The sequence below is a fragment of the Phytophthora sojae genome (assembly GCF_000149755.1).
Source record: "Phytophthora sojae unplaced genomic scaffold PHYSOscaffold_2, whole genome shotgun sequence".
Lineage (NCBI taxonomy): Eukaryota > Oomycota > Peronosporomycetes > Peronosporales > Peronosporaceae > Phytophthora > Phytophthora sojae.
In genome coordinates this window covers 11474478-11500632 of record NW_009258116.1, presented here as the reverse complement: position 1 = coordinate 11500632, position 26155 = coordinate 11474478, and the positions used below count along the sequence as shown (strand labels likewise).

At 55.8% G+C, this 26155-nt stretch overlaps 11 protein-coding genes across 11 annotated transcripts; 4 read left to right on the top strand and 7 right to left on the bottom strand.

Moving 5' to 3' along the window:
* Nucleotides 1-1456: 1456 nt before the first annotated feature.
* Nucleotides 1457-2467, bottom strand: PHYSODRAFT_312467 (hypothetical protein; the record flags this gene model as incomplete). The annotated part of the gene is made up of 3 exons (XM_009523456.1): nucleotides 1457-2135; nucleotides 2251-2280; nucleotides 2391-2467. 3 exons carry the CDS (start codon nucleotides 2465-2467, stop codon nucleotides 1457-1459), a joined length of 786 nt encoding a protein of 261 aa, XP_009521751.1.
* Nucleotides 2468-3171: 704 nt separating this feature from the next.
* Nucleotides 3172-4302, top strand: PHYSODRAFT_354158 (hypothetical protein). Its single transcript, XM_009523455.1, has 4 exons — nucleotides 3172-3205; nucleotides 3284-3365; nucleotides 3447-3538; nucleotides 3661-4302. The coding sequence occupies exons 1-4, from the start codon at nucleotides 3192-3194 to the stop codon at nucleotides 4205-4207; spliced, it is 735 nt and encodes a 244-aa protein (XP_009521750.1). The 5' UTR covers nucleotides 3172-3191; the 3' UTR covers nucleotides 4208-4302.
* Nucleotides 4303-5481: 1179 nt separating this feature from the next.
* Nucleotides 5482-7407, bottom strand: PHYSODRAFT_345180 (hypothetical protein; the record flags this gene model as incomplete). Its single annotated transcript, XM_009523454.1, has 1 exon — nucleotides 5482-7407. One exon carries the CDS (start codon nucleotides 7405-7407, stop codon nucleotides 6121-6123), a length of 1287 nt encoding a protein of 428 aa, XP_009521749.1. The 3' UTR covers nucleotides 5482-6120.
* A 126-nt stretch (nucleotides 7408-7533) lies between these two features.
* Nucleotides 7534-9565, bottom strand: PHYSODRAFT_556010 (hypothetical protein; the record flags this gene model as incomplete). The annotated part of the gene is made up of 1 exon (XM_009523453.1): nucleotides 7534-9565. One exon carries the CDS (start codon nucleotides 9563-9565, stop codon nucleotides 7802-7804), a length of 1764 nt encoding a protein of 587 aa, XP_009521748.1. The 3' UTR covers nucleotides 7534-7801.
* A 213-nt stretch (nucleotides 9566-9778) lies between these two features.
* Nucleotides 9779-10586, top strand: PHYSODRAFT_312462 (hypothetical protein; the record flags this gene model as incomplete). The annotated part of the gene is made up of 3 exons (XM_009523452.1): nucleotides 9779-9838; nucleotides 9906-10076; nucleotides 10110-10586. The coding sequence occupies 3 exons, from the start codon at nucleotides 9779-9781 to the stop codon at nucleotides 10584-10586; spliced, it is 708 nt and encodes a 235-aa protein (XP_009521747.1).
* A 47-nt stretch (nucleotides 10587-10633) lies between these two features.
* PHYSODRAFT_484564 (hypothetical protein) lies at nucleotides 10634-12328 on the bottom strand (the record flags this gene model as incomplete). Its single annotated transcript, XM_009523451.1, has 8 exons — nucleotides 10634-10825; nucleotides 10889-11044; nucleotides 11121-11174; nucleotides 11251-11301; nucleotides 11371-11520; nucleotides 11580-11709; nucleotides 11824-12166; nucleotides 12244-12328. 8 exons carry the CDS (start codon nucleotides 12326-12328, stop codon nucleotides 10634-10636), a joined length of 1161 nt encoding a protein of 386 aa, XP_009521746.1.
* A 449-nt stretch (nucleotides 12329-12777) lies between these two features.
* PHYSODRAFT_258559 (hypothetical protein) lies at nucleotides 12778-14594 on the bottom strand (the record flags this gene model as incomplete). Its single annotated transcript, XM_009523450.1, has 5 exons — nucleotides 12778-13173; nucleotides 13279-13707; nucleotides 13756-13861; nucleotides 13973-14404; nucleotides 14478-14594. Coding segments are annotated over 5 exons (1480 nt in total), but the record flags the coding sequence as incomplete, so codon positions are not given.
* Nucleotides 14595-14684: 90 nt separating this feature from the next.
* PHYSODRAFT_327357 (hypothetical protein) lies at nucleotides 14685-17111 on the bottom strand (the record flags this gene model as incomplete). Its single annotated transcript, XM_009523449.1, has 1 exon — nucleotides 14685-17111. One exon carries the CDS (start codon nucleotides 17109-17111, stop codon nucleotides 14685-14687), a length of 2427 nt encoding a protein of 808 aa, XP_009521744.1.
* A 470-nt stretch (nucleotides 17112-17581) lies between these two features.
* On the top strand, nucleotides 17582-19903 carry PHYSODRAFT_297721 (hypothetical protein; the record flags this gene model as incomplete). Its single annotated transcript, XM_009523448.1, has 1 exon — nucleotides 17582-19903. The coding sequence occupies one exon, from the start codon at nucleotides 17582-17584 to the stop codon at nucleotides 19901-19903; it is 2322 nt and encodes a 773-aa protein (XP_009521743.1).
* A 241-nt stretch (nucleotides 19904-20144) lies between these two features.
* On the top strand, nucleotides 20145-21847 carry PHYSODRAFT_484714 (hypothetical protein; the record flags this gene model as incomplete). Its single annotated transcript, XM_009523447.1, has 3 exons — nucleotides 20145-20376; nucleotides 20605-21376; nucleotides 21463-21847. 3 exons carry the CDS (start codon nucleotides 20145-20147, stop codon nucleotides 21845-21847), a joined length of 1389 nt encoding a protein of 462 aa, XP_009521742.1.
* Nucleotides 21848-23097: 1250 nt separating this feature from the next.
* On the bottom strand, nucleotides 23098-24243 carry PHYSODRAFT_479214 (hypothetical protein; the record flags this gene model as incomplete). Its single annotated transcript, XM_009523446.1, has 1 exon — nucleotides 23098-24243. One exon carries the CDS (start codon nucleotides 24241-24243, stop codon nucleotides 23098-23100), a length of 1146 nt encoding a protein of 381 aa, XP_009521741.1.
* Nucleotides 24244-26155: the final 1912 nt, after the last annotated feature.

Genomic DNA, 26155 nt, shown 5'->3' with positions numbered 1-26155 from the left:
CTTTCGATGTTTCAATTTCGTGGTGTATTCATGTTCAGAGTGAAAATACGAGCGAATTATTCCAGTAACCTTTCGCGATCCATGTTGAAATTCTTCCTCCAGATGTCATCTACACCCAGCCGCAATGGCCAATGTTGCTGCCGCGACTATGACATGCACGGCTGTTCAAAGCTGTTAGTCTGCACGCGTAGGTAGATAACCTCATGCACGTTGAGCGCAATAAGGAAACATATAATATATGAAACATATAATATATAATATATGAAACATATACTGAAACATATAATATATAATATATGAAACTGAAACATATAATATATAATATATGAAACATATAATATATGTTTCCTTATTGCGCTCAACGTGCATGAGGTTATCTACCTACGCGTGCAGACTAACAGCTTTGAACAGCCGTGCATGTCATATAATATATTATATTATAATGAGCGATAACTAGCTCAAAATAATGTAGTTGAGCCCGATATCGTACCATCACACATGCATGTAGGGTTATCAAAGCAGAGCTGTGACGCCCGAGATCGACCCAACAGAACTGTAATTGAGTGGGCTAATGCATTTGTTTAGTCGTACATCTTTTCATGAGCAACGCAATGAATGAATTAACGCAGACTAGAAAAGAGCAAATAATCGGCGCCTTTAGCGTGCAGGAAGGACTTGGAGCTGTCTGATTTCTTTAAAGCGAAGTAGCAGGCGAGCTCGAACGGGCCAAAAGAGAGCCATTGTTGCTACCAAGAAGCACCGACACGGACTCCGGCTCGTACACCCCAGCTCATCGTCCAGCTCGTCATCCGCGCATAGCCTTCAATGCAATAAAGAAGTTGCTGCTCGACAGTACCCGGTCCTCAGCATGCAAAGCTGCTTGCTACTTGGCGTAGCGTTGGCGCTTCCTTGAGGCTCTGCTTGTTGATGCTTGGACTCTCTGTTGTGCGCTGGTCAAGCGATCCCGAAGGGCCGCAGACTTCTTACCAACGGCCGCAGAGCGACCCTTCTTACGACAGCATAAGGTTTGAAAGGCAAATAGGCTTAATAAAGGGTCCTAAGCGGGTCCAAATAAGGGTAAAATGTCACGTTTAAGTCTCTTTCTGATGTCCTCCATACTAACGGTCGAATTTGCTGTTTCATAACTTCCCTATGGTTTTATGGCATCTAAAGATAGTGACGTCGGTTCAGCTCAGATGAATCCGTGCCGATACCACCTTTCGATAAGCATCCAAATGTTGTTTAACCGAGGTAGTTTTTTCATTTTTTGGTCCCCGTGTGAGCGATTCTAACTTGTGACCCTAACCCATTCGCAGAATTAATGTAAAAAGTAAAGCGGAGTGTATATAAGAGACGTAAAAACTCCATATTCAACGAACTTCCACTTGATCAATACAAAACACAAGTCACGACGGGCACGATTAATTTCGGCCATTTGAATTCTTGCACCAATAGATTATAGATCCAGCGTCCGAGCCCCCTTTTGGTTTGGAGGTCCCAAACGCCGAAATGTTAGTACAAGAGGCTTCGGGGCGGACTTGAGCAACTGCACCCAGTGCTTGCTGCCCAGCTGGTAGATATCGTGCTGATTGATCGAAATCAACTGGTCTCCCATGTTCGCATGGCGTCTGACAACGCTGCTACGGTTCATGTCGGCTACAACAGGGTACAACGACCCTGGCTGTTTCTTCAACGATACGCCGAGCGGTCCGTCGCCCTCCCGCCAGATCACATAACTCAACGTCTTCTCGAGCCGCTCACGATTTCGGCGGCGACCTAGTCTCTCTTCATTCGTTGGTTTGCGCTTTTGCTTCGGGATCTGCTGCAGCTCTTGTAACGTCGGTCTCCTGAAGCGAAGGACAGCTGGACGAGCACCGCTAGCAACTATTTGCATCACAGAATCGAAGTCTATCGTTGAGCTGTGCGTGCTGCATTCGTTGATTGAGATCAACAAGTCACCCTCTTGGATGTTCCACATGCCAGGAAGTGACTCGTTCCCGTCAGTCGCTTTCACGTACAGGTGATCAGCACCTCCACAGGACGCGAACTCGATGCCGCCGAGACTACAGCCATACCACAGAAGAATCTCGTAGTGGAGGCAACCTTCGGCACTGTTTTGCTTTGCCTCATTGTTGCTTGGAGCAGCGATGGTGGCGGGTATTTCCAAGCACTGAACTATTGCTTGTGCGTCGGGGCCCTCTTCGTCGTCTTTCACGTCTTCAGCCTCAGAATCGGTGTCGTCGCTGTCACCATAATCTTCTTGGCTTGCCACTGTCTCTGCTGACGAAGCCGTCGACACCATTCGTTGCGGGGACCGGTTTTTGGCTTTGATAACGAATTGCTTCATCCTTGCACGTGTTGGAGATGACATGGATGATTTCCGCGGAAACCGTGCCTCGATCTTCTTTGCAACGTTGATCTTGCGGTGTTGATTGCCAAACGGTTGAATGCCAGCTTGGATCTCCATCTTGGTCTGTGTGCTGGCGTGCAAAATCGAAAGTGGCTCATGATATATTTGACACGGATGCAAACGATTGCTCTAGGGCGAGCATTGGACGAAGGAGAGGCACGCTAGGCATGCTAGCGTAACGTTGGGGTAAGGGGGCAGGTAACCCATGCTCGTCTTATGTATCGACCAAAGATAACACTGGGACTCAATTTTTGCCACCTTATTAAAGCACAACGTGAAGCATGCCACTACCAACCTTGGTTATGAGTGATGGTCATTGCAACCAAGCACGAACTCAGCCGTGGCGGCGTTGCTGGGACTGGCACATACCATCATTCTTCTACAAGGTGGCCTGCTTTTCAAGTTATCCTTCAAGAACTTTCGGTTCTTGTTGGTGCCAAGGACCAGCGAAGCCTGCTGAAGACGCCCTCTCCATTTCGATGGGTGAGCTGCCACAGTTTCAGCTTGCCTACCCGCTAATATTGCACGCGCATTGAGTGACGTGCGTAGTGACGTCTTCGAGTAGATGGAGCACTTCAACATGCCAAGATGCGTATTTTGATGCATCGCAACTCATGAGCGTTTTTCGACTTCAACGGCAACTTTCACATGTCACTATGTCACTAATTCGAGTCTGACGCAGTACCGTGCACATCGCGTCTTATTGTGTCCCAGGTGTAAGATATCCAAAGCGGGGGGAGAAGGCAGATCGAAAGCCCGAGACGAGAGCGAGGCCAGCAATATGTTCCAAACCAAGTGCGTGGGCCGCAGCTGACTCCGTGCAGCGCCATAGCGTGTTTCCACTAACCTCAATTGCTTCCTGCCCCACTGCAGCACTGAGTATGACCGTGGCGTGAACACATTCTCGCCCGAGGGGCGACTCTTCCAGGTCGAGTACGCCATCGAAGCCATCAAGGTGCGTCCGTCGGACTTGGGACTGAAGGGATCTTGGAGATTTATTAACTAGTATTGCGTCCTACTATTGCAAACTCTACAGATGGGCACCACAGCCATCGGCATCCGCACAAAGGAGGGCGTCGTGCTCGCCGTGGAGAAGCGTCTGACGTCGCCGCTGCTGGAGCCTGGCAGGTATGTTGCTCGACGAAGATCCGAGCAAAACTTAAGGATTGAGCTACACTTCTGCAGCAGCAAAGGGCTATGGTTCAGGTGCTAATTGATTCATGTGCATCGTGCCGCTGCTATCGGGACAGCATCGAGAAGATCATGGAGGTGGACCGTCACGTGGGCGCTGCCATGAGCGGCATCACCGCCGACGCCCAGACGCTGATCGACCACGCGCGCGTGGAAGCCACCAACCACTGGTTCTCCTACAACGAGCCTGTGCGCGTGCAGGCGCTGACGCAGTCCATTTGTGACCTGGCGCTGAGCTTCGGCGAGGGCTCGGATGAGAACAACCACAAGCAGAAGATGAGCCGCCCGTTCGGCGTGGCGCTGCTGCTCGCTGGCGTGGATGAGGCCGGCCCGCAGCTTTTCTTCTCGGAGCCTTCGGGCACGTACTGGCCCGTAAAGGCCCACGCTATCGGCTCTGGATCTGAAGGCGCGCTCAACAACCTCAAGGATGGCTACACGGACGAACTGACGCTGCAGGAGGCCGAGACACTGGCTATTGGCGCGCTGAAGCAGCACATGGAGGAGAAGCTTACGAGTATCAATGTGGAGCTGGCTATTGTTACGCGCGAAAAGGGCTTCCACGTCTGCACTGCCGAGGAGCTGGAGGTCGTGATCGGTCGCCTGTAGACGAACAAACAAGGCTGTGAGTGATGGGTAGCCCCGAACCTAAAGTGCCCCGCGCATCGGTGGTTCTTCAGCATTTAACTCCGGAATGAACGCCGAGCGCGGACCTCATTTACATCCTTTCTGGCGTAGCTTGTCAGTGTCTGGTGGTGCTACTCTGACCAGGTTTGTTATGGATTTCAGAGTCTTCATTGCATTCAAGTTGAAGCCTTCTGCGTGGACAGCACGCTTTACCTGGAAGCTGGATGTTGATCGGCAAAGTGTAGCGGTGTTTGTTGTTGACGCTACGCAGTATGGATAAAGAACACTTTGTATTTGTACACTGTAGACGAGTAGCCTCGTCGTCCATCCATACTCGTATGTGATACTTCAACAGGCGCAGGAAACGATCGCCTACGCTCCCTCGCCGAGCGCTCCGGCCTCCATTCATCGCCGCACGTTGTGCTGTCGTCTACGATGGTGCGGACCGTTTCTTCCACACACTCCCGCCCAGATACAATTGAAGTGATTGATCACATGCAGCGCGGGTTGTTGCCGCTAAAAATCCTGCCTATTCAACTCATCCCTGTCCTGCTCAAGCGCTCGGCGCTTCCTTATCGTCGTCGATCGAGTCGGAGCGCTCGCTGCCGGACCTGCTGCTGCCTGTTGCGCTTTGTCCCGCCGCCGTGAAGCTGTGCAGTTTGGAGATGATCATGTCGAGAGCCACCGAGTTGACGCCGTGCGGGATAATGATGTCCGCGACGCGCTTCGACTGCTCCACAAACATCATGTGCATGGGGCGCACCGTCTTCATGTACTGGTCCATGACGGACTCGGCCGTGCGGCCGCGCTCCTCCATGTCGCGGTGCATGCGGCGCACGAGGCGGATGTCCGCGGCCGTCTCAACGAAGATCTTGATGTCCATGAGGTCGGCGAGGGCCTGGTCGGCGAAGATCAGAATGCCCTCCACGAGGATCACACTGTTGGGCTTCATCGGGGTCGTGTTCTGGCAGCGCGAGTGCGTGCTGAAGTCGTACACGGGCACGTCCACGGTCTTGCCGGCGCGTAGCTGCTTGAGGTGCTTGACCATGAGGTCCGTCTCGAGCGAGTCCGGGTGGTCGAAGTTGTGCTTGGCGCGCTGCTCCATGGTGAGGTGGGCCAAGTCCCGGTAGTAGTAGTCGTGCGAGAGGTACGACACGCGGTCGGCGCCGAACTCGGCCATGATGGCGCGCGAGAGCGTGGTCTTGCCCGAGCCGGAGCCGCCGCACACGCCCACCACGAGGATCTGGTTGCCCTCCTCGTTCAGCAGGTGACTGGAACGCTCGAGCCGGAAGCTGCCGCCGGGCTGCGTCGAGTTGTTGATGTACACGATGTCCTTGACCAGCTCCAGCTCGCTCTTGGTGGTCACGAGCGGCTGCTGCAGCGCGAACTTCTGGCGCTTGCGCTGCTCCGAGCGCGCGCACGTGGCCGCCATGGCCGCCACCAGCGCCGCGCACATCACGACCACCTCGAAGATGCTGGCGTTCACCATTGCGGTGCGTTGCAGAACAAAGAAAGATAGAGCAGTCGCGTGCGTCGTCGACGGCAAATGCCCGAATGAGAACACACCGCTGGCTGCCATTCACCGCGGCGAATCACGAACCAATCGCAGCATTTGCACGCATCTTTTCCACCAATGCGCAGAAATTCGGAACACAACTTGACAATGACGCGCCTCGACGGTCTCCGAACCCATGGACCCCACCAGCGGTATGGAGCGGGGCGATGGCAAATTATATGCGCGGCCAACTGCTTCAAGCAAACGCTGGTGCTGTCTGTTGCCTGCGGTGACACGATCGCTCATCTTTCCGTTTTGATTAGGAGTCTCTTACAATTTCGCTAGTGCCCGCTGCTGCCTCACTGCGGCTCGCCTATCCATCGCCGCCGCTCGGCTCGGCTCACTGACTGCCGGCGACCGAGTCGATCAGAATCGGGTAGCCCGAGTCCAGCGGGATGTTCGGGTCGCGCACGGCCTGGCAGATGGCCGGGATGTCCGTCCGCAGGTCCAGGAAGTCTGACAGGAAGACCAGCAGCTGGAAGTCGCTGATGCGCTTCGCGTACGGCTCGTCGCGGTACTTCTGTAGATGGGCCTTGAGCGCCGCGCGACTGCGGTACGACCCCTCGCGGTTCAGCTTGGGGAACTCGCTGCGCAGCGGCGACTCATGCGGTACCACCGGTACCACGCACAGGAAGAAGTTGTTGTCGACCTCGGTCGCGGGCTTGGCCTCCACGAGCGCCGTGAACGTGTCGCTCACGGCGCAAGCCTGGGGGTTCTGCTCGTTCTCCGCTAGCGCGCCCGCCGCGAACATCTCCACGCACTGGTCGCTGACCTGGAAGGCCTCGAACGAAGCCTGGCCTTCCTTGTCCAGCGTCACCTTCAGCGTGAGGAACAGCGAGCCCTTGCCGCCTGCGTCGGCCTGCAGCTGCGCCGCCAGCAGCACCTCGCGCGCTGAGAAGTGAAAGTCGTCGTCCTCGCGTGGAGGGTGCGAGAACACCCAGCCCACCTTCTCGTAGCCGAGTGCCTCCGCCACGGCGTCCACCTTGTCGGCATTTGGGTCGTCCAGCACTTCGAAGCCGTAGGGGTTGCCCTCCTGCGGCGGCTCGTAGATAAAGTCCACCGTCACCTCCTTGGTCTCCGCATCCACAGAGCCGTAGAGCCAGCCACAGCGCGACTGCTGGAAGGCGAACTGGCGCAGATACGCCTGGAAGTCGTTGCAGCTCGCGCCGTCCAGATGCACCTTGGCCACCTGCGGCCCCTTCTGCGCGCTGACCTTGAATTCGAACTGGGCGTCCATGCGCATGAACTCGCCCAGCGTCCAGTACATCTTCATGTCCCGCAGAGACTTCATGCCCGGTCGGAACGCCTGCTTGTCGGCGCGGTCGTGGTACGCCACGCGCGTGAGCGTGCCGTCCGCATTGATCTTGGTGCCGACCACGCCGCCCGTGCCTAACGTCTCACCGTCGTAGTCCAGGAACAGCATGTCGCCATGGCCCACGCGCAGCTCTCGCAGAGTCTGTGTATCGGAGGTTGTTTGCGCGCCCTGCTGGTCCAGCGCCAGCTGCTGCTGCGCCGGGGCGATCGAGTGCTGCTCGAAGATCCAGCGCTTGATGTCTGCGATAGTGGACGACGGCGTTAGGTCCCCCACGCGCCACGTGCCGTTCTTGGAGCGCACGCGGACAAGCATCTCGCCTCGTGCTTTTCGTTTGTATCGAGCAAATGATCACGATCACGGATCTAAAAAGTGTTTTAGCGTTTTTGACAGGTTTTGGAGGTTGAAGTGCTGAAGTCAAAGACCAAAAGACGAGAGACAAGAATCAACGGTACGATACCATGTTCAAATACAGAGGCTCCCCTCCTTCTCTCGCTCTTGCCCCGGCCTGCTTCAGGATGCGCAGATGGAGCTCAGCAGAGCAGCCTTGGCAACTGGAACTGAGTAGCGCCCACAACTCAGGAACTAATCTAACAGTCTAGTCTATCAAGTCGACGTGCATCGGCTAACGGTTGTCGCTCGGTCGATCGCGCAGCAAGAGGTCTTCTAGGTCAAACCCACAGCAACGCAGACCCACCATATTCAGCGCCTACTCCGCCACGATCGTCTTGACGTGGTCGCGCGTCTCGTTCGGGCCCACGTACTCCTTCCACGCCTCCTTCTGCGTGTGCGCCGTAAGGTGGTGCTCGAGAACCTTCGTCATCATCTCCTTGTCAAACACTGACGTCGGCGAACCGTAAGCCGCAGCCTGGAAGGCAATCACGAGCTTGGAAAGCTCACGTCCAGAGAAGCCCTCGATACGAGCGGCAAGGTCTTCAAAGTCCGAGTCCTCGATGCCCTCGACGTAAATCTTCTTGGCACGCGAGTTCTTCGGCGCGCGAATGTAGTCGTCGAAGTACTGCTTGAGCATGCGCACACGCTCGTCGAAGCCCGGCAGACGGAACTCCACCATCTCATCGATACGATCGTTGATGGCCCAGTCGAACTGCTCAGGCTGGTTACTGGCGAACACGATCATGAACTTGTCGCTGGCCTCACCCGTGCGGTACAGGAAGGCGTTCAGCGCGTTACGCATGTCCTCGGACATGACGGTGTTGCTACGCTTCTGCAGGAACGCGTCGGCCTCATCGACGAACAGCAGCAGACCGCGACGGCTGTGCGACGCCCAGTCAAATAGCTTGTGGATCTCCGTCACACCCTCGCGGCCCAGCGGGGCGACATCACCACCCGTGAGGATGGCGTACTCCAGGCCGGAGTGACGCGCCAGAGCCTTGGCGAACAGTGTCTTACCCGTACCAGGCGGGCCGTGCAGCAGCAAGTGGCGGAATGGCGCGCGGTTCTTCTTCGTGTTGAACGTGGACACGGCCACGCTGCGCAGACGCTCGTCCAGCTTGGGCTCGAGCACAACGCCCTCCAGGGCATCCGTCGCCTTCTGCAGGCGAAGCGCACGCTTGATCGACGGGATCGGGTTGGCCAGCACCTGAGTAGCCGAGCGGCGCGACGTCTCACGCACCAGCGACGGCTTGCCCATGCGCGCCTCAATGTACTTGCCTGCAACGTTAGTGGAGACCTTGGCGGTGTAAATACCGACAGCCAGGGCCGTAAGCGAGGCCACGGTAGCCGTCAGCTTCTCCTTGTCGTCGACGAAGGCCATAATACCCGAGCCGACAGTGTTACCCGCCAGCTTGATGCCCTCCATGACAGTCTCGCGGTACTCCTTAGCACGCACGCGGGCCTCCTCAAGGTGCAGGTCGTGGTTGAGACGCTCCTGCTTGATGCGGCCCTCGGTCTCAGCGGCCACCTTGGCTAGCTCCGTCTTCTGACGCAGCTCGGCCTCATAATCGAGCGTCTTGCGGCGCGAAGCCTCCTGGCGAGCGAGGATCTCCTCCTGCTTCTTGAGCTCCTGCTCCTTCATGTACTTCTGGGCAGCCAGCTGGTCGGCGTACTGCTTACGCTTGAGCTGGTCCTGGTACTGCGCGCGCTGCTGGTGCTGGCGCGTCTCCTCCTCGAGCGTCTTGCGGCGCTCCTCGCCCTCCTTCTGCACGCGCACGATCTCGTACTGCTTGTAGAGCGCCTCGTTCTCCTTGATCTTGGCCTGGTTCTCCATCTGCTTGGTGCGCTCGGTCTCCTTGGCGAGGTTGAAGGCCTCCTTGGCATGACGCGAGTTCTCGAGCTCGCGAGCGGCCTTGGCGGCGCGCTCCAGACCCGACGGGTCAAACGAGTAGCCGTTGCCGCCGGCACCACCGCCGCCGCCGTTGTTGTTGCCCTTGGGCTGCGACAGCGTGTTCTGCGCCGGCTCGGCCGCCTCGGGGGCGCTGCTGCGCTTCGAACCTCCGCCGAAGCCGCTGAACATGGTGCAAAGGTAAAGGGGGGAGGTAGTGGGGAGCTTGAACTACGCAGAAGCTGCTGCCAGGCGACGGACGGATCCTGCGGCCGAGGGCAAAGGGGAAATGCAATGGAGGGCGCGAGCTGATACCCGTACTTTACCGGGTGACCATCACTCTTTGTTTAATGGGTGTGCGCCACACATAAAACGAGCTCGCCAGCGGCAGGTGCATTTTCGAGGATGGATAAGCTGCGGAACCTCTGGGGCGGCGCGGCCGACGCCGTGCAGGACAAGATCAAGGTGCGGGGCGCAGCGCTATTAGATTACCAAGTACGGGTGTTGATGAGGCACGTAATATGCGCTTCAGAGTGGTGAGAAGGAGCTGCGCCGGGCTGCGAGCGACGCCAGCGCGCGGGCACAGCAGGCAGCGGCGGACGCAGCGGAGGAGGCCAAGCGCCGCTTACAGCAGAAGACACAGGAAGCCAGGGAAGCTGCCAGACACAAGGTGGAGGATATACAGAAGGCAGCTAAGCACAAAGCGGAGGGCGTGCAGAGGACAGCTAAGCACAAGGTGGAGGAGACGCGCGCAGCAGCCGCCGCCAAAGCTCGCGGCATCGGCGCCAACGTGCTGCACAACTTACGCAATAACCAGGAGAACGCCACGCGCCAGTTGCGTGAGAACGCCAAAGTGCTGCAGCGCTCAGCTAGCGACACTGTCGATGACTTGAAGAAGCGCGCGCAGCAGAGCGCGACGGAAGCCACCAATGCGGCTCAGGAACGTGTTCGATCCTCAGTATCTGAGGGGGCTCAGAAGCTGAAGCGGACGTCGTCGTCGGTAGTGGAAGCTATTGACCCACGAGCGAGTGCGCGTCGAGTGCGCAACAGGCTACTGATGGTGGGATTTATCGGGATTTTCTTGTACGGCTTTGGGTCAGCCATGCCTCATGCCATGGCGAAGTATGCACTGGAGAAAGCAAAAATCGAAGAGGAGGCAGCAGTGCGGGCGGAAAATGCAGCAGCTCAGCGAAGAAATGAAGATATCGAGTGAGAACAAAGTCTTAAGTGTATTCGAATCCAAGCGAAATGAGCAGCAAGTTACTCCTTCCCGTCCGGCCGGTACTTCTGCGTCGGGTTTTTGCTGGCTTCGTAAAGCAGCAACCACCGCGGCTTCTTGCTGGGGTCACCTTTCTTCGTACGCGTTTTTCGACGCTTTCGGGCCTCCACCTTCGCGTTCAGCCATGCGAGGTAGTCCTCCTTTACCTGCGTCCGCCAATTGATGTACTCTTCCTCGTTGAAAGGGCTGTCCGCAATCTCTCCTGGTGCTTGATCGGTGCTGGAGTTCGATGTAACTGTGGAGCCACTTCCTTGTCTGCCAAAGTTCAAACTTGTGCTTGAGCCATTCATCGTGGAGCCGAGCAAGCGTCCGCTAGGGCTTACGCCGAAGTACATGCTGCCTTTTGAATCGTCTTTGGTCAGCAGGTGCTTGCTAGACGCTATAAAGAAGTTCTGGAGACGGTTGGCGTCGTGAGATGCGGTTAGCAACCTCAACACTATGAGGACTTTCACAAGATGCTTGACGTACTCGACTGGAGACGCCACCAAAGCGATTCGCCTCCATGAATATTTGCCGTTGATGCTAGGGCAAATTTTTGACGAGAAGTAGAATTAGCGTTGCAGGTGGAAGCTGAGAACCTAGCGAGAGCTGTACTCACCAATTCCAAGTCAGTCGAATCTTCGGCGAGGTTCAGCGGTCGGACTGGCCTCTGCTCACGGCATTTGAGTTCGTTAGTGGTGACACGTCGACCAAACTGAGATCGGAGTGCATATTGTACCGAGTTACGACGCTTCCAGATAGGTTCGTCCTCTTCTGTTTCCGAGTGCGCTTCATCGTCACGAGCCGAATCGACGTGGCAATCAATGAGATGCGCATACTCATCATCATCAAACTGGTCATTTGGTGACTCCAGCAATTTCTCCGTGATCTGCGCAAAACGCTCATGTGTCAAAGATGTGTTCCAAGACATCGACAACCCATACTTACCGCCTCCAAATCACCGTAGCTGATTGCACGAGGCAAACATAGGAAGGCACTGAGTGTCCGTGCTAAGCACATCGCCGCAGTTCCGAGAAGGCTTGATTTGTGCCCACCCATGCTGGAGTTGCTCCCAAGGCTGGAGAGTTTGCCAGAGGACGCCCCGTGTTTTGGTGTTCCACCAAGAGAGAGACTGCCAAGGCTGGACAATTTCCCGAAAGATGCTCCATGCTTCGGTGATCCAACGGATGACAGGCTGCCAATGCTCAATTCATCCGACACCACGTCGTCAGCTTCGTCGTTGTCGTCCTCGCTATCGGACGGGATAGTTCCCGCCGTATTGTTTGCGATCTTCAGCATCGCCAGCGTGCGGGTCTTGCGCAACAAATTCTCGATGTGGTCATCGAGAGTCATTACCGGGGGTTTTGACTCCTCGTTGGTGCGCCTGGTTGCTCCTTTGCTGCTTCGACGTCGCCGTTGACGTTGCATTTCATCACCGGAGCACTCATCGTCGCTGTCTCCGCCATCACTTGCGTCTTCTTCTTCGGAATCGAAGCTCAACATCTTCTTGCCATCTTGCGGTGGCGGGTGATACCCTGGCAAAATTGGTAAACGGAAGAGCCATCAGTGATGGAAGCAATGATACGATCACCCATAACATCAGCATCCGTACGATATCGGAATCCGTTCACCTGCTCAAGCGCTTTTGCCACACGTTCGTGCTTTGGACCATTGATATCGTCGAAGTTGCCGTCCATGTTGTGGGTCAAAAAACAAACTGTGCTCGGCCGACAAAGCGGACCAAAAATAACGAACTTGTTGGCGCGGAATGAGTTCAACGTGGATGAAACAGTCAACTACACTGGCAGGATTGTCTATTTCGTGGGGTTGGCGGATTGGGGGCGTACTCGAGTGGCTCGTTTCACTTGTTGCAGTGACTGCAGTGTTGCAGTATCCAGAGAGAGACTTTCGTTGTCTTTCTTGACGATCGACCGAAGGGAGCCTCCATTAGCTTTCATGGTGGTGGCATTAGCTGAAGCCGGGCGAGTTTTGATGGCAAACATCGAGTGGTGTCTCCGCATTCGAGGCTCATGATGACCCACCAACGTAGATTCGGAGTCGGCTTCATTTTCTGAACTTGTTGCGGGATCAACACCATCCAATCCGGGTGGAACTGAAATGGAGTTCCTAAGCCGGGCAACGGCACCGATCGTAGTGAGAGCGGAGTTGCTCTGCAGTGACTTGCGAAATCGCTCCTCTAGGAAGGCGTTGCGCTCCTTTAGCTGCTTCACATCTTGTGGTATGCTGGTAAACCCCATTTTTCGAATCTCTTTAGTCGACTGCGCTTGCTGCCGGTTCATCGCAATACTCTGGAGCGTACTGTGACGCTTAGCACGATCCAGGTCGGCACGCAGCTGATCGCGCTCCCGAATGAGATTTTGCTTCTCCGCTCGCAGCACCCTCGTTTTCTGCTTATGGAGCTGCTCTGAGGCCATCATTCGTCGAATCTGCAACTTCAGCGCCTCAGATTCGCGCTCCACCCGTGCTGCTTCTGAGCGATAGTGCTCAACCACATACGGATGCTCACTATTCGATGTTGGGGCTGTCGTGGAACCTTCAGAGTGCGCATCCGCTGCTGTGCCGGGTACTCTCGGTGGTAATTGAGCGGAGTGGTTACCCTGTGATGTTGACGCAAGTTGCATCGTACTAGCTGCCCGACCAAGCTTGGATGGAGAATAATGCGTGGGCTGTTTTTGCTTCTGCACAGCATTAAACAGTCTCGCGTACTCGTCCCTCATTTTCTGCATGTGGGTTTCGCGCTCTTTGAGGGTTCCTTTCGTACGCAACAAGTCTGCTTCGCTTTCGGCAAGGCGCTTTTTGAGATCATCTGCAAGTTCACGGAGATGCCGCGATTCCTTCTCGAGCCGAGAGTACATCTGAAGCTGCGTGCTTTGGCGCAATCCTGTCAGTTGCTGCTGCAATCGCTGCACCTCACGCTTGCGCTCTTCATTAACTGCCTCTGTCTGCGCCATTTTGAGCTCATACTTCCGTATTGCCCGTCGAAGCGTCTGATTTTCTGCTGGCGTTCCAAAGAACTCACCGTTTGAGTGAGATGGAGACGTTCCTGATGCGGACGCTGCGGCAGTTGTAGCTGAAGGATTGCTGCCACTATCAGCAGTATTACCACTTGTCACTCCACCAGCGCGAACACCGTCAAGAGGTTTTTGGATCTGTGCTGCTTTGATCAAGGCATCTCGAGCTTCTTTTAGAGCCGTAATTTCCTCTTGTTGCTGGACAACAAGTTGTTGCGCTTCCTGCCCCCGAGACCTCTCTTCCTGCAGCTGTGTATGCATCTTTTCCAGAAGTGTTTGGTGTTGCCGACGTGTCCGCGCCAGATCGACTTCGTTTCGATTCATCTGATGCATCAGAGACTGCCGCTGCTCCTTGAGCTGACAGCATGATAGCTCTAGCTGCTGAAACTTATCTCGGGTATCCTGCTCCTTCTGCTGGTTAGTTAAGGTTTCCACGAGAAATCTCCGTTCAGCCGCAGCCTCCTGCGCTTCCTGCTCTGCAAATTTAAGACGAAGATGTGTTCGTAGTGCATTCAACAAAGAGATCGGATCACCTTCGGCTTTCTTGAGAAACTGCTCCTTCCGCTTTCCTCGCACAAATGCCGACTCGGCTTCAAGCGAACGCGTAGCATGATCGGCCCGGACGTTATTGTCACTGCGGTCCATGACCTCCATGAAGAAGTCTACGAGTGCGGCTTCTAGCCGCTGGAGTCGCTTGACCTTCACCTGCGCGGTGTTCAATCTCTCCATCAAATGTTTTGTCTGGATGAAGATTGTAGGAATATCAGACGATTGGAACCCAATGTTGACAACCTCGTGAGTAAGCTTCGCGCACCTCCCCGAGTCCAGAGTGAAAAGTACTGCCATTGTTGCTGGTGCTGCTTGGAATGGAATCGTGCCTCTCAGGAGAATCGACGCTCACTTCGACTGCAGGAGAGTCGAGGGTCCTCATTTTTTCACAAGGCTAATGAGCCCGTTCCTGTCACAACGTGTATGCAGCGTTTCCTTGGATAATTATAGTGGAGGTTTTCATTTTTATGGACTAATCTGCGTCGTGGGGCGGGAAGAGAAGATTGGGGAACTTTCGCGAGATGGCATGGAACTCATCTAAGCTCACGCGGCCATCACCATTGTCGTCAGCCTGCTTGAGAATTGTCTGGGCCTTCTTTCGTACCTGGTCTGCCGATGTAGCCAGGTAATTGGCACGTAGGATGTTCACAAGCTCGTCCTCCGTGATGAATCCGTTGTGGTCATCATCAAATATCTCAAAGCAGAAGCGTACGCGCTGCGTGCGATCGACCCCACCAACGAAGTTCACTGCAGCGAGAAGCATCTCACGCAAATCTGCGCCGGAGTCGCTTTGGTTGTCTGGAGTGAACAGAGCGAACAAGCGCCGGTACTCACCGGTGGGCTCCACCTCGAACAGCAAGCAAAAGTCTTCGAAGTCCAGCGTATTATGTTGCATTTGGCGGAATTTCTTGGCTACACGCTCCAACAGTTCGAGACTTGGTCGGGTATCCTCCACGAATCGCCGCATGAGCTTGGACTTCTCGTGCTTGATTCCTTGCTGTCGCTGTTTATCTTCAACTGTGAGATTCGACCCGCTTGCTGGTGGTGCCGGCTCCTCTGGTTCTTCTTCTGCCATCGCCATGGCGAACTCTGGGCCGCCTGGGTCGGGATGAGTTGCCATTCTCCGAAACTCGTCGAAACTCACCTGTCCGTCGCCGTCCGTATCACAGAGTCGCACCATTTCATCTACCTCGGCATCGGTAATGAGCTCACCCATGCAAATGAGAAGGTGACGTAGCTCGGCGGCACCAATGAACGAGTTTTTATCCACGTCAAGGGACCGGAAGGCGCCCAAGAGCTCTTCTTCTGAGAACTCGCTCGTGTTTTCGGCCACGCGTTTAGCCGGTCTTGTGAGTGCGTGGGCCTTGGCAGCCATTGCCGCATCCTGGCCACCGCCAGGCTCTGAGACAGAAGGAATCATTCCAGCCGTTTCCTTGGTTCGGCGCTCTTTTTCAGTGAAGTGGTCCATGCCGACCTGGTGCTGCGGGTACGCCACATCCGCAGGACCCTCAAAGCTCATTTCGAGTCGTAGCATGCCGGCAGGATCCTTGTTCCCAAATCGCCCTTTGGTCCAGAGCTTGAGCCAGTCATCAGCATACCCGTAGCGGAATATCGGTAGTAGCGAAAGTGATGCAGCACCAATGAGGTCGTCGGCACCAACAGAATCTTCGTCCCAGATCTCGACTTGCAAATTGTATTGATCAACGACATCAAACCGGAACACCTCGCCGCCCCATTCGGGCTCGCTGCCGCCGTCCGTGTCCGTCTTGGTCTTCCTGACCATTTGCGTCGCTCGGCCGTCCAAAGTCAGTTTGACGTACGGGTCTTGCCGCCCTATTGCATCCACGCTTCGTAGCTGCTTGGCCGAGTGGCAGGTCACGGTGAGTACACCTGCGGGCAAAAACTCGATCCGCATCAGGACTTCTCCTGCTGGGCTTCCTTTATTACGCAACGGGATTGCGTGCTCCTGTGGCCCGCGATGTGCCATGAAGTGCAGCACCGAAAACTTGGCATCGCCGATAAGGTCGTCGCTGCCGATATCCTCGTCGAACACGCGGAGCGTCATGGATTGTGTCCAGAGGTCTTCATTGAACCAGAAGAGCAGCTCCTCTTCTCCGAAGTAGGGATTTCGTCCACCTTTCTCGATGGTTTTGCCACGCTTTGTGAATTTGCCAATGGACAGTTGGCAGTACGGGTCCTGCTTGCCGATCAGCTCCATGCTCTTGAGATTGCGGCCTTCCAGCAGTACTATCGACAGCATTCCGATCAGGGCCTCTTCCAGCTTCACCTCAATCTCCAGCTCGCCGCAGGGGGCGCCCGGCATGGCTGGCAACGAAAGAGGGAAGATCTCGCGGTGCGGTTGGCCGTCGAAGAAGCGAAGCGCGGAGATGCGAACTTCTCCAAGGAGCTCGTCCGAGAGGAGGTTCTCATCGAAGACCTCAATCTTAATCGGTAGGTCACCGTCGTTGACGAACGCCACGGGGTCCGTGAGATCAAACGACACGACCTCCTCGTGGAATATCACGGGTGTGCCGCTCTTCTTGAGCGTCTTGCTGCGCTTCTCCTGAGCCGACAGCGGGTTGGTGCCCACTGCAATTTTCACGTACGGGTCGGCGGTGAAGCGTCTCGCGTCGACCGATCCGCCTTTTCTACGCAGTTCGCGCGCTTCGAGCAGCGTGAAGCTCAGGCGTCCGCGGCGCAGCAGCTTTTGGATTGCGGTAAGACTGGCAGCAGCCTCCGCGGCACTGTCCTTTTCAGGCTCGCCGCGATCTGGTAATGGCGGCGGCGCGTCCTTCGGTGGCTGCGGCGGTGGGTCCTTCGGCGGCCCGGGTGGTGCCCCTCGCGGCGGAAGCGGGGCCCCGGTTGGTGGTGGACCCTTTGGAGGACCAGGCGGGTTCATCTGTGGACGTGGCGGTGGAGGACCCTTTGGTGGTCCTGGCGGACCTCGGGGCGGATTTTGCGTGTCCTCAGCATCGACATCAACTGGGCGTGCTTGTAAATCACTTGGCGGCGGACGAGGTGGGGGGCCTCGGGGCGGACCTGGTGGGCCTCGAGGCGGCGGGCCTGGAGTTCTGTCAGCGCTATCAGTACCGACCGGTTTTGCCTGCGGTGGAGGTGGCACTCTCGGTCTCGGTGGCGGCGGGGCTCTGGGTGGTGGTGGCGGCGGCGGCGGCATATCTTCAAAGTACCCTTTCAACCGACAAGACCAAAGCGTATCTTCGGGTGTGGCTGCATGACTGTTGGCTGGTGTTGGCAAGCAACGGAAAAAAATAGTGTGGCAGGGCAAAAATACACTCGAAGCCTTGCCGATTTCGGTTCTTCTCCGCATTCCGCCGCTCAGAGCTCGAGATCTGTGGAGGCTACAGGCCAATGACGGGTAGTTTGTTGGCGTCGCTCCCACTATCGTCGCCGTCGCCTGCGCGGCCCTCGGCTCGGAATTACGCAGTCGACTCGTTTTCGGAGTTCTCCACTCGGATAGTCAATCATGCAACGAACTCGCCCACGTCGCCAACGTCGGGGTCTCGCTCCGCTAGGCCGAAAGAAGAGGACGAGGAGCTGTTCCGCGATCTCTTTGCAGCAGAAAGCGATGCAGAGACTGATGATAACGCTCCGACGGGATGCAAGCCTGCAGTACCGACCTTCTTGCCGCAGAAGCCCGCCACAAAGCGAGCCCCTTCGACAGCGAATCCGAGACAGCACCTCGCTCCGATGAGATCAACTCCACACCAACCGGTATTGTCGCCCCCTTTCATTCCTCGGCTAAAGCTCGAAGAGCTAGTAAATGCTCGCCCCGACGACGATGACGACGACGGCGCCGCCGAAGATAATAACATTTCTCGACGAGCATCTCGACGGGGCTCCGACCTAGAGCAAGTGGTGGAGGAAGACGAATTGTACTCGGAAGATGGACCGATTGAAGATAATGGCGGTAAGGCGGCCCCTAGGAAGGCGCAGGTGTTGACCCGAGAGCGAGGATTCAACAGCACTTTGGGGCTAGCAACCAAAAACCAGCGATCCAACAACAACGCCAACATTGATCAAGAAACGCTGCGATTTCTAGAGAAGCTTGACCTGAAGTCAGTGCTTTACACGCCTCGACCTGATCTACTCAGCTTTTATCCCGGTAACGCAGCTACACCTCCAACAGCACGAAGCCAGGTTAGTCCGTACTCGAAGACGCAGAGGATTTTCACCGAGCAGCCAGAGGATCATCACTCGGTGGAGAATTATCACGCTAAACTTGAGAAGGTTCGAGTTGGGTTTCCTAGTGAGAAGAACGAAGAGGCGTACAAGGATCCCGCCAAAGTGTCGCGAGTTGACAGCATCGCCTCTCGTCTCGCGTACATGGAGAGCACGTACGGTACCGCGCCAATTGCGCGAAAGACGCGTCGGGAAACTATTGATCGACTCGCAAACCCAATATCGGGGCATTCTTCAACTCTTCAGGCACTATCACCCAGGCAACGGGAGAGGCGTGAAGCCGCATTGACGAGCAGAGCTCCCACGAGTCCTATTTCCGCTGCTATTGCTGCTAGCTGTCGTCGTGGCCCTGTTTCGCGGAAGGGACGAGTTCCATCGCTTCTGGAAGGTAAAACTGAAATCCCAGTGCCAACACTGGCAGCTTCCAAGCGCAAAGCTGGTAAGAGGCCAGACCCGCTAATCCACAAACGTCGGCCTACCAGTTTGCAAGCTGATGGTCAGCGCCTCGCAACCGACACCCGGCGAAAAAGTAAGGCGACTCTGGGATCTCGATCGCTAGGTGCTCGAAAAGAGGCGTTGAAGAAGAAACTGCAGAATCGACAAGATGCTACGAAACGCACTGGAGAGCGTAAGATCGGAGGCGCTACCTTCTTGACACAGCGTGACGACGAAGAAGAAGTGGAGATGGTCGAGGATTTTATCGCTCGTAATCGCGGGGTAGCGCAAGCCTTGTTAACGTTCCGCTCTAGCCGTAAAGCTGCTCCACGCCAAACCGTTCAAGCTTTACCGAAGAAGCATGCAGCCACAGCGAGATCACATCCTCGACCGCCTCATGCCAGAGTTGGAGTACCGTTTGCTCGAGCGTCAGGCATGGCCAAGGGAACCTCTCGGGGACGGGCGGCTCAAACCAGTCGAGAGCTTGAGTCGCTTGGAAATAAGCGGAAACCTCCTGCTTTGCACTTGGGTACGTCTCGAAGTGGAAATGAACACGAGCTGCTCAGGCTCCTTCAGCAGCCAAGACGCCCTCAAGCCTGGCAGCCTAGCTGGAGTGCTGCTCCAAGTGGGCGAAATCTAACTGGAAGGCCTACCACCCCTGGGGGTGCAGCGAATCCACTTCGCAAACTCAAAGTGCACCCTGCTATGCCAACACTGCTGCCTCGCGCCCCTAAAACTCCTCCGTCTGCAGCTTCCACTCTACTATTGGGCTCGCTCTTCTCCCAATCCGGAACCCATTCAACCAGTTGCCGTGGCCGTCAAAGTACCAAAAGAGCTTCGGGACGAAAACCCGAGCGAACAAGAAGTACGGCCACAACCTTTGACGCACCCACGAAGGTCTCGGCCCAACGCAGGCGGACATCAAGCGCAGCAGTTGGAAATGCCACAACCTCTCAACGATCTGCTCCAAGGATCTCAAGTCGTCTGGGGACTGAAAAAATGCCCCAGGAACCTTTGCAGACGTCTGGAGCCAGGCGCTTCACGTCAAGACTGTAGGGTTCTAGCAAACAATTGGTGTGTCCGTTGAAAAAAATGAAGGTTTGTCAACTTCGGCTGAAGGTCCTGTTGACACGTACGTACGCCCCTGGTGCACTCGAAATAGCTAGCCCCAAGCGTCGGCGACTTATTCTCCCTCATAGTTTCCCCAACCGAAAACATTGAAAAAGCTTCCCGTTCGAAAGCAGAGTTGCAGCATCAAAGATTCTGAGCTGAGCCGAAGCTGGCCATCCCTTTCACGATGGACTCTGGCCTAGCGTCGAGTGACCCAGCGGTGTGGGTCCCAGTGGCTCCGACGGTCGTGTGCCGTGACTGCCGTGCGCAGCTTTCAGTAGAAGAAAGTGAAGACCATGACTGTTCCACAGCGCCACCCTCTCCAACGAAAGTGATGCTCTTGAAGACTGCTGCTCGAGCAAGCTCCATTATCGATGCCATCATGGATACTTCGCCTGCTGCCACAGCAATTCCCCCAAGTAAACCGGATCAACCTCATCGTCCCTTGCCTGATCGGGCAAACTCAGCGCCACATCTGCCTCAGGAAAGTAAGAAGGTCAAATCTGTCGCAGTTCCTGAACGCTCTACATCCGTCGCCGATATCTCGGAGATCCGAGCTCCTGCAGTGACGCTTCCACTGCCATTTACCAGGCCAATTGCTGCTTCCGTGGATCAACAGCGTCGGTGGGTGACCTCGTCGTCTGGAGTACAAAATGCCCTGCTCCAGTGCAACGTGCGCAACGTGCGAGTCACCGATACCCAAGTCGCTGTGTATTCACTAGCTACGCGAATTCCTTCCCTAACGGCGTCCGAGATCACGGTTGAGCGGCGTTTCCGCGAGTTCTACGTGTTCGCGCTGCACGTTTGTGCGATGTTCCCATCGGCAGGACTGTGGAAGTTGTTGCCACCCAAGACGTACTGCGCCTTGCGACGTCAAATGACTCTGACGGACGGCTTCCTTCACCGTCGCAAGAGTGGACTTCAGGATTTCGTTCACTGCGCGCTGGAGAAAATGGTGTTGGGAGGTGAGGCCCAAGGAACCATCGCGCAATGGTATTTGCTGCGTCTGTTTCTAAACCTCCCTCCAGCACCGCCTTCCGTTGCACCCTCCAAGGACAGGAGCCTTACTGCAGCATTGAACGAGCTGAAAAAACATGCCCGCCAATACAGCGGGTGGACGGTAAATCGCAAGCCAGGACCCTGCGACACAGTCTTCGAAAAGGTGGCCGATAGTTTCCACATGGTTAAATGTGTCACGACGTGCCACTTTCCAGCTCGAGCAGTTTTTGACATGGTGATGAATCGAAGTGTGGACGACGAGATACCGGGGCACGGAGTCGGGATGTCGTGGGCTCCGTTTGTCGAGAGTGAAGAGGTGCTCAGTCGTGAAAATGAGAACACGTGGACTGTCCGGACAGTCTTCAAGGGTAGCAGTTGGGGTCGCGGCAAGCTGCAAATGATTTCGCGAAAAACGTGGAGGTGAGTAGCAAAACGTTTGTATTTCTTTTCGTGTTACCGGCATTTACATGCATCGATATCGAGACTAACTCATTGCGGGTGTACAGGGTGGACGAGAGCGGTACGATTTCTATCGTCATGATACCCGCTGATGCCGCAGCTTGGCAAGACCCTCGAGTTCTCGGATCGTGTCACGGATCTCGCGTTGACTGTATTCTCGGGGGATGGCTGATCACCCCGACTCCATGGGAAGGCTCTTGCAGTGTCACGTGGCTAATGCAAGTCAATTTCGGGCAATGCGATCCGCGCGCCGAGTTCACAGGAAACCAATGTCGCCTCGCCTCGTTCCTGGATCGCCGGTGCCTTCACGCGTGGGCCGACGAAATTATTTACTTGGTCCAGGCACTTGAGCGGGTGTACGATCCAGACCACTACCGCACACTGGGCCCACTGGTTGCGACCAAGCCAGGAGCATCTCAATCACCACACTAGATCCACTACATTGCCACTGCCAGCAGAATCGAGGTAATTTGCCATCCACTATTACCGCCGAAGTACATACAACTACACAGTGAGGTTTCTTACGCTTAATTTATGAGATCGGTACGCCTGAGCACTCGAAAGCTTCTCATGCATTCATGTTATGTTTTTGATTTAGCAAATGCTATAAGGAACCACTTGAATATCTCCTGTCTATCAGCCCCAGGTAATAAAATACTTCGATGATAATTGAGTTTCATCCTTGTCGCTGTTATAGGTGACGCAGTTTCGCGTTCAGCGCAGCAGACCACGACTCGTAGTTCTCCGTGATGGACTGGGACAGAGCAGCATCTCCGTTGGCAGCCGCTGCTTGCTGCGAGCGTTCAGAAAGATTGGCGAGAATGTCTGCCGTCGACATGGTGGGCGACGAAGCCGCCGACTTGGGACCAGAGAATGAAGTGGACCTCTTGATCGCTGGCTTGTTCACACTGGACGGCTGGCTAATCGAGTGCGTCCTGCTAGGCATCTTCCTCTCACTAGGCAGGGAAAACTTCGTTAACTTGATGATCCGACCAATCGACACACCTTTCGCCTGTTTGCCAACCCACCACACCATCAGAACCTTGTGTACTTAATCCACCATTCAATATGAACTTACATCGGGACTTTGACGGCCTGGAGAGCTGCTTGGGCGTCTCGTGATGAAGTTGGCCCTCGTCGGGTCAAGTGGCGAGTTGTTTCCGCTGCCAGTCAGTCGGTCGTAGACGTTGAAGGACGGACTTCGCTTCATCATGAGCGCGTCAGGTGACTTGACCTCAGGCTTGAACGTACACTCCTGCATTTCCAGCTGCTCCTTCAGCTTCTCGCGCTCTTCAATTACTTGCGCCTTGTCGTAACTCGTAAGTCGTTCCCAGACTGGTGGGGCCGGCTCACCATTGCTTGGTACGGCATCAACCTTGATTTGAGGTTGAAACGTGCACTCAGCCATCTCTTTTTGAAGTCGAAGCTCTTCACCGATCTCGATTTTCTCCTTCATCTTGTCTTTCTCGTCATAAAGGCGCTACACACAGAACAATATCGACGAAAAAACTATAAGCAACACGATAAAAATCATACAACGTGCATTTAGGTTTCACGAACCTCGAAAATGCTCTTCCGAGGACTAGCACGCTCATTTACTTTGGCCTTGATCTCTTCGGGTGGCTCGTTAATTTCTGGCTGGCATGGAAAATACAACACGTAAGAGGCGAGCCATTTCAGAATCATAGCATGCTCCTTACCTTGAACGTGAACTGCTGCTCTTCCTCAAGACGTCGCTGCTCCCGTTCATGGTCCAGCTTCTTCATATAGTCCTTGTTGTACAGTCTCTTGTGGAAAGGCTCCTTCGCCTGCGCCTCAGCTTTAAGAGCCCGCGACCGTGCAGTGATCTTGGGCTGGAAGGGTGCTTGCGCCTTCTCTTCTTCATCGCGCTCCTGGCGGAGCTTCTGAAGCCGTTCCGTGCGGTCGATGCTCGCTTGATAGAGACGCTTGTAAGGGTTAGCATCGACGGCAGCATCGCCCGCCGCATCTGCTGGTTCATCGGCTTTGGATTTCATACGTTTCGCAGACACCTTCGGCTTGAAAGTGCACTCGGTCATTTCTGCTTCGATCTTTTTCTGCTCGAGAGCAAGGCGCTTCTGTCTTTCGCGCTCCGAGTCGTACAGGGGTTTTGTCTTCACTGGCGACTTGGAGGCAGTGATCTTGGGTTTAAAGGGGCATTGTTCCTCCGTGGTCCTGGCTTTCTCCAAGAGTTTCTCCTCGCGCTTTTGCTTCATTTCTTGGGCATGCTTGTAGAGATTTTCGTATCGCGGGCCCGAGTTCGTTCGCGCCAAGCGCTTGGCTCGCGCAGAAATTGACGGAGCAAACGTACACCCATCTCGTTCATGCTGCTGCTGAAGCTCGCGCTTCTTCTCCAACAGCTCTTTTGCTTGGGCATGCAGCCGAGTAAAGTGGTCTTGATTCAGCTCTTCGGCTTCTCCAGGGTTTGTGCGTCGCTTGAAATTGTTGTTTACTTGCGGAGCAAAGGTATACGTTTCTTGCAACTCAGCACGCCGGGCATCTTTTCTCTGCCTGGCCTCCTTGGCGTCTTCATACAACCGTCTACTTGCAGCCTCAGCATCGGTTGCGTTGAGTCGCCGCTTCACATTTCGTTCACCGTCATCTCCATCGTCAGTTCCAGCGGGAGCCGGAGGTGCAGAAACCGAATTGTCAACTTGGACGCTTGCAGCTGGTACACGTGGCTTAGCTGCCGTTTTAGCCCTTATCGACTTGCGAGTGGGGGACTTTTTGGCCGCGCTACTTTTCAACAAGGCCTTGCGAGCTTCAGCTGCTGTTGCGCGCGCCAAGCTACTCGCCGTAGGATTCATCATCGAGTCCTTCTTCGAGTCGAGGGCAGGACGCGTGGCCGCTGTGGTGCTCGGTTTCGCTTCTGGGTTGGTCTTTGCTTTATTCAGAGCAGTTCCCAAGTGCGAACGAGCCACCAAACGCTTTGGGCGGATTTCCTTCGCCGGATGTGTGATGGGGGCTGGAGGAGGCTTGGCGTCGGCTACATCACCCTTTCGTTTGGTTGGACGTGGCTGTGGCTGTGGCTGTGGATGAGGCTCCGACAAGTCCTTGGGCGCCGCGAGCTTCGGCTTAGCAGCATGTTCGGTGACTGCAGACGAAGACACCGTCTTGTTTTGCTGGACCTTCGGAAAAGCTTTCGGGGCTGCAACCGGAGCGGAATGAGGTTTCTGTTCCGGCGAGTCGCCCTTTCTTTTGTTGCGGCGGACAGGTTGCGGTGACCCGGGAATGGTCTTGAGCTCCTGTTTTGGTGGCGACAAAGCACCATCTCCACTTTCACTCGTCGCTGGGACCGGAGTTGGAGTTGCTTCAATTGGCACTGTCGCCGCCGGGACCGTTGCTGCTGGTTCGGGTGCTGGCGTTTCAGAAGAAAGTGCTGCCGAAGGAGGTGGCGCCGGTACTGAAATTGAATCGACTTCATCGTTAGCTGTGGGGGGCGGGGCCCTGCCCACGTAATCGTCTGCGACGGGGTCAATTGACGAAATCTTGCTCGCGTGATCGTCTGCAACTGTTGGAAGCTCACTCATGTGATTGTCTGCAACATGGTCATTTGACGGAAGCTCGCTCACTTGGTCGACTGCGACGGGGTCAAACTGTTCTTCCTCTCTGTCCATATGATTTCCTGCGACGGGATCAAGCTGCACTTCCTCTTTGGCCAGCACCGGGCTTGGGACGCTGGCAACGGTTTCAACCGGCGGGAACTCGATCGCAGGCGGGACAACTCCAGTGGGTGCGGTTTCGCCCGTGAAAGCAACCCCAAGTTTCATTGCAACCTCGTCGACTGCTGCGTCGGGTGTCACCAACTCGTTGCTTGCGCTGATTTCGTTGCTCAGACTCATGTCCGCCAGAGTGTTACTCAGCTCCGACGCCTCCTGCTCCACAGCGACGACTTTCTGTAGCGGTTCAGGTTCCTTGGGCATCCTAATTACTGGAGACGGTGCCTCCACCACCTGTGCCGTTTCCACCTCGACCGCTTCAGTGATGTCGATCTCCGCCGCAGTCACGGCCGTAGTCTCTGTCACAGTCTCCGTGGCAGGAGTCATCGTCGCCTCTTCAACTTGCACCTGCACCACTGAAGCAATCGTCGGCACTTGGGCGTTCGCCGGCGTCTCGACAACCGTCGACAGAAGTTGGACGCTTGGTGACATGGGTGCCACTCTCGACTGCTCCTTCTCAGGCGAGTGCACCACAAAGGGCTCGGGCGTGGGCGGGGGCGTAAGCGGCACTCGTCCGCTGGACGGGTGCATCGGCAGCTTGAGCAGTCCGTCCTCCTTGGCCACGGGTGCTTGAACTGTCGTCTCCGGCGTCTCTGGTGGGGTCAGCGCTAGCTGCTCCATGGCCTTCTCCACGTTGATAGTCGTCGTCGGCGGATCGGCGAACGCATCGAACGTGCTGCTGTTGCTGTTGCTGCTGCCGCCGACGGGCGACGGCAGTGAGACGAGGTCGGCAGTCGCCACGTCGCCCAGAGGGGTCACGCAGGGGGACACGGCGGCCTCCTGCTCGTCCTCCTCCTCTCCGTCGCCATTGGCCGTGGACCCGCGGCGGCCCTTCTTGCGGTTGCGGCGCTTGCTCGGGCTTGACGGCGACTCGAGCGTCGTGGGCGGCGGCGCCTCGGCGGCCACTGGAAGGGCGGCCACGGTCTCCGTCTCTTGCGCCATCGTCGCTGCGGACTCCAGTCAAGGAAGTGCTTGGGCGGGCGGCCGATTGCGAAGTGCCGCA